This window comes from Trichomycterus rosablanca, chromosome 2 (genome assembly GCF_030014385.1).
Source record: "Trichomycterus rosablanca isolate fTriRos1 chromosome 2, fTriRos1.hap1, whole genome shotgun sequence".
NCBI classification, from domain to species: Eukaryota; Metazoa; Chordata; class Actinopteri; order Siluriformes; family Trichomycteridae; genus Trichomycterus; species Trichomycterus rosablanca.
Window position 1 is genome coordinate 1061138 of NC_085989.1, and position 6234 is coordinate 1067371.

A 6234-nucleotide genomic window follows, 5' to 3' on the forward strand; every position below is an offset into this window, starting at 1 on the left:
AGAGCGGAGACTGCGAGCCAGGCCTTCTCGTCCAACATCAGTGTCTGACCTCACAAATGCGCTTCTGGAAGAATGGTCAAAAATTCCCATAAATTCCCATAAACACAGAAGAGTTGAAGCTGTTACGGCTGCAAAGGGTGGCGACATCATATTAAACCCTATGGATTAAGAATGGGAGTCACTGAAGTCCATATGCGTGTGAAGGCAGACGAGTGAATACTTTTGGCAATATAGTGTAGATAGATAGATAGATAGATAGATAGATAGATAGATAGATAGATAGATAGATAGATAGATAGATAGATAGATAGATAGATAGATAGATAGGTCTGAAGAAAGTTAAGGCCTCAGTAATAAGTTACATAGATCAAAAATAATAGTACACACTACAAAGATTCAGATTATACATACAAGTATCTGTATAATCACAACAACACACAGCAACAACAGGGCCTGCGGGTACATATGGAGGTGTTATTTCAGTATATATCTTAAGGCTGGTATAGCTTGTTTATTGTTGTATGTAGCAGGAAAAACATGCAGGTACTTGTGAAAATGACAATAAACTTATGTATAAAGTATATATATATATACTATATGAATAAAACTCATCATCAAAATTTGATCTAATTATGAATACATGTGGTGCTGTTAACTTTCCAGTTGTGACTGAACTCTTTACAGTTTAGTTTCTACAGATAGTTTTATATTTAGTGGAGAACTTGTCCCTTATACATTAAACCTCATAAGAAGGAAACGAACTCGTTCGTTTACGTGACAGAACTCATCGTGGGAAAGAACCCTTTGTTCCGAACATTTTTGTCTGTCCAGTCTTCTCTGTATTTCCGCCAGCTGCTGTACACTCGCTGCATGGCCGCTGTCCACGAGCTGTTCACGCGCCGCTCCCGAGCGCTGATTGGCTGGAAGCGACGAAAACAAGAGATTTGAGCCAATGGGAGAGCTGTGCACGTGCTCGCCACACGCAGAGCATGAACCCTCGGTGCTTAAAAGAGGAGGTAAACAACAAACCGCCTGGTGAATCAGAGGCTACAGGACTATATAAGACTGAGCTAAAGAAATTAGCTCAGACAAAGCTTCCATCACAGTGCCTTAGTAGTGGATATAACTGAACCCGAGTCTAATCGATCAAAACACGCAAGCATGGTGGCCATGACCAAGAGAGTGAAGATCTTCCAGATCGTTTTTAACGATCCCACCAAGACTTTCTACTGCAGCGGGGATAAAGTGGCTGGCAAGATCGTGGTGGAGGTTCTGGAGAACACCAGAGTCTCTGCCATGAGAGTGCTGGGCATCGGATGTGCCAGAGTGGATTATTCTAAGGGAAAGCAGAAATGTCGGGAGGAAATTGACTACCTGAAGTATGAAGAAGATGTCCATTTGGATGATCATCCTTCAGGTAAGATCCGGGGCTTGGTCAATAATAATACATACTAGCAGAATAAGTAGTGCGCTAGTATAGAAAGGCTGTACTGGATCTATGCCGCAGAATCCATACTTGTGTACTTCGTAGTGTGTGAAAGTAGGACACAATGTTCTGTTAAGGGTCGCGTACTGTTTACTGATTAGTACGCTAGTGTGCAAGTTCACAAAGACTAGTACGCTGAGGAATTCATACTTGTGTACTTAAAAGTATGCCAGGTTAATTCTACGTACTGTATACTACTGTACTAGGCAGTATGCCACTTATTTCTATTATGATGTGTTTAGTCTTACTATTTAGTACATAAGTAAGTATGTGGTCCTACATACTAACTAGAGTGCTAGAATGGAATGGCAATAACAGTCGTACATTACTGAATCCATACTAAAGAGTATGTAAAGAATACGTAAGAAGAAATCATTTCATTCATATGACTACTTCCTAATATGCATACTTTCTTATTTAATAGTATTTCAGATACATATAATTAATACTATTTTTCCATACTCTTTAGTAGTGGAGTGTGCAAGTATTGACTAATTAGTGAAGTTACCTGAGGATTTAGCTTAATGAGTAAATATTTGACAGTTTTATATGATGGAATTAATTAATTTCTCGATTTCTCCGAACAGACACCGATGGCTCAGTCATCCTCCGCCCTGGCAACACCTACGAATACACATTTGGATTTGAGCTCCCACAGCAGGGGTGAGTGCCAGTCCCATGCCAGTGTGGCATCATTCCCATAATGTTGCGTGCAGTAGATGTTCCTGGGATGCCATGCCAGACTTGTGTAGTAACCACGTGTGCGTTCTTCTCGCTCTCGCAGGCAGCTCGTGTCGTCCTACAAGGGAAAATTCGGCAGCGTGCAGTACTTCGTGAAAGCCCTGATGGCGAGACCGTCCCAGCCGGCGCTGGAGTGCATGAAACACTTCGAGGTGGAGGAGCCGCTGGACGTGAACACGCCCGACCTGCTGGTGAGTTTCTTTCTGCTCGTGTCGAGTACGTATGATTCGAGTACCGAGTACCAAGTCTGACTCTCTGGTTTGTGCCCGTCTTCAGTCTCCGACAGGTGGCATGAAGGAGAAGAAGGTCACCTGCATGTTCATCCCCGACGGCCAGGTGTCCCTGAACGCCAAGATCGACAGGCGCGGCTTCTGCGAGGGCGAGGAGATCTGCATCGACGCCAAGTTCGAAAACACCTGCTCGCGCATCGTGGTGCCCAAGGCCGCCATCGTCGCCAAGCACACGTACCAGGCCAACGGGCACACCAAAACGTTCAGGCAGAAGCTCTCCTCGGTGCGGGGCAACCACATCATCTCCGGGATGTGCGACGCCTGGCAGGGCAAGTCCATCCGCGTGCCCAAGATCAGACCCTCCATCCTGGGCTGCAACATCATCCGCGTCGAGTACGAGCTCATGGTGAGTGTTAGCACGTAGCTTCGGGACTTGGCTCAGCAGGCCGCGCGTGTTTAGCCGCCTGGCGTGTGATTAACGTTTCCGCCGCCTCTCCTCCCTCAGATCTACATGCACATCCCGGGCAGTGACAAGCTGGTGCTGGAACTTCCCCTGGTCATCGGTACCGTGCCCTACAGCGGCCTGAGCAGCCGCACCAACAGCATGAGCAGCCAGGACGGCAGCACGGCCTCCGCCAGCTGGGTGTCCCTGCGCATGCCGTCCTCGTGCCCGCCCAGCTACTGCGACGTGACCCGCGACTGCCGCCTGGACCAGCCTCTCACGCCGCTGCTGGACGACTACGACGGAGGCGACAGTCCCATCTTCATGAACAGCCCGCAGTTCTCCTTCCCCATGCTGCCACCCTACTCCGAGGTGAGCGTCCCAAACGGCGAATACGCAATTAGCCCAGAGCGCTAACTTAGTGGCTGACAGACTAAACGTAGTAGCCTATCAAGGTAGCGACACATCAGACAAGTTAGCATCCCTGCCTCACATATGGCGAACGAATGTCTAGTCAGCGATTACCTTAGCGCTTAAGAGTCTGGTTAGCATTTAGCTCAGTGTGCTAACGAATAGGCTGCTTTGCTAACGTGTGTGCAAACCCTGACCGCCCCGCGCTCCCTCTCATTCTCAGGTGGAGGAGGAGTACATCGGAAACGCCCGCATGCTCCCCGTGTGTTGAACGCCTTCCACCGCCGCTACCTGTCGAAGCGAGCCGTCTGAGAAGCCGCCGAACCTTTCTCGGCGATGAGAGGACGCGAGAAGTCGGGGGACGGGCGCCCGTCCGAGCGCACGCTGGCGCGGTCCGGTCCGGTCCGGATCAGACTTTCCCTGAGTAGAGCGCTAAGCATCTTCTGAGCTTCACTGTTGAAGAGGGGGGCGCGCGTGGGGCGCGCGCGGGGCGACCCGAGGACTCCTCGCCGTATTAACGTTACCGTTATTAGAACTCTTGTCTTCCACTGCTGGGGGTTTTGTGTGTTACGCTGCATCCGCGCACCGGGTTTGAATCTTTCCTATCAAAAGGGCCAAACTGGTGATCCTGACACCCGAAGTGCCAAAGCGGGGGGGGGGGGGGGGTTGTTTTGCACGATTACGATCTGCACTGTGTGCAGGAATGTTGGTGGGTTTTTTCCTCATGATCGCATTTCATTTTGGATCCTGCGTTACGGTGTTACGACTTTATAACGTAAAACGTCGTTTTTTTTATATCCTGTCAGATTTTAAGATGTAAAATGTGTTTTTTATTGGAACCCTGTGGGTTTGTTTATAATAAAATGAATTTAAAATCAAATCATTTTGTCTCACATGTCATTTCATTACATTTACTGCATTTAGCAGACGCCTTTATTACAGTATACAGTCTAAGCAACTGAGGGTTAAGGGCCTTGCTCAAGGGTCCAACAGTGGCAACCTGGCTCCAACGGGGCTTGAACCAGCGACCTTCTGATTACTGGTCCAGTACTTTATCCACTAGGCTACGGCTTGCTAGTGTTACTTTAACTTTGGGGAAGGCCCTTTCCTATTAAAGCATGGCTCTACTTGTACTCCTGTGCACAAAGAGTCCTGACCTGAAGAGTTCTGACCTCAACCTCACTACATTAACACATTTGGGATGAATTGGAAGGCAGATTGTGAGTCGGGGCCTTTTTACTATGTTTACTATGACACAGATTATGGTAAAAATTATGGTAAATGTGAGCTCAGGCGTTTGAGCCATGCTTAGTACTAACATGTGCCAGCCATAACATTAAAACCACCTCCTTGTTTCTACACTCACTGTCCATGTTATCAGCTCCACTTACCATATAGAAGCACTCTGTAGTTCTACAATTACTGACTGTAGTCCATGTGTTTCTCTACAGTACATGGTCATGGTCAGAGCAGGTATTATTTAGGTGGTGGATGATTCTCAGCACTGCAGTGACACTGACATGGTGGTGGTGTGTTAGTGTGTGTTGTGCTGGTATGAGTGGATCAGACACAGCAGCGCTGCTGGAGTGTTTAAACACCGTGTCCACTCACTGTCCACTCTATCAGACGCTCCTACCTAGTCGGTCCACCTTGTAGATGTAAAGTCAGAGACGATCGCTCATCTATTGCTGCTGTTTGAGTCGGTCATCTAGACGTTCATCAGTGGTCACAGGACGCTGCCCACGGGGCGCTGTCGGCTGGATATTTTTGGTTGGTGGACTATTCTCAGTCCAGCAGCGACAGTGAGGTGTTTAAAAACTCCAGCAGCGCTGCTGTGTCCGATCCACTCATACCAGCACAACACACACTAACACACCACCACCATGTCAGCGTCACTGCAGTGCTGAGAATCATCCACCACCTAAATAATACCTGCTCTGTGGGGGTCCTGACCATTGAAGCATGCAGAGAAACAGATGGACTACAGTCAGTAATTGTAGAACTACAAAGTGCTTCTATATGGTAAGTGGAGCTGATAAAATGGACAGTGAGTGTAGAAACAAGGAGGTGGTTTTAATGTTACGGCTGATCGGTGTATTATCGACTTTTAGGGAATTACCTTAGGCAACAGTTTAGGGAAGTACCATTCCCTGTCCATTAAGAAAGGCGTAGATCTCTGACCAGATCACGTCTTCTGAACACCTTTGCTATGAATCAGAACTCCGACTATGAGCCTGACAAGCGCTTTTTGCCTGAATGGGCACAAATTCCCACAGACACGCTCTAAACTACTGTATATTGCCGACCTTCCCAGAAAAGTGATGCTATTGATTATGTTTACACTTTCAACATTCAGCAGACGACTTTATCCAAAGTAACTTACAGCTAAGCAATTGAGGGCAGCAAACTGGCAGTGGTGGGGCTTGAACCGGCGACCTTCTGATTACTAGTCCGGTTCCTTAACCACTAGGCTGCAACGTCCCTAGAATGGAATGTCTGGCAGGCTCCTGCTCAGGTGTCCACATACTTTTGGGAACATAAAGTACTTTCCCTTGATCTTTCCAGATTTGTAAATGATTTCCCATGCAATTTAGTATGTTCTCCTTGCCTGACCTACCTGATTAAATAGTATTAAAGTTTGTTTTTGCTGCTTTTAGGAATGAAGGTTTATTTTGCTGTTGCATCTCGTAATTTGTCATCAAAATCACAAGAACTGAAGGAGGTCTCCTCAGATGACAACTTAGTTCTTCTGTGGTTCAGTTTGAAGTCATTTTATCATATAATTAATTAATTATTGTATTTATTTATTTATTAATGAAGAGAGCTGAAGAGTGTTTTTCTCGAGTGACGAGTTCTCCGAGGGTCCTGAAGAAGGGCGGAGTGCGACACAAGCAAGAACTGCGCACGAGATAAACAACATGCGG

The 6234-nt window shown here is 47.0% G+C and overlaps 1 protein-coding gene across 1 annotated transcript; it reads left to right on the forward strand.

The window, feature by feature from the left end:
* Positions 1 to 1039: 1039 nt before the first annotated feature.
* txnipa (thioredoxin interacting protein a) lies at positions 1040 to 4190 on the forward strand. The gene is made up of 6 exons (XM_063009415.1): positions 1040 to 1417; positions 2074 to 2149; positions 2271 to 2418; positions 2504 to 2863; positions 2963 to 3271; positions 3534 to 4190. The coding sequence occupies exons 1-6, from the start codon at positions 1162 to 1164 to the stop codon at positions 3579 to 3581; spliced, it is 1197 nt and encodes a 398-aa protein (XP_062865485.1). The 5' UTR covers positions 1040 to 1161; the 3' UTR covers positions 3582 to 4190.
* Positions 4191 to 6234: the final 2044 nt, after the last annotated feature.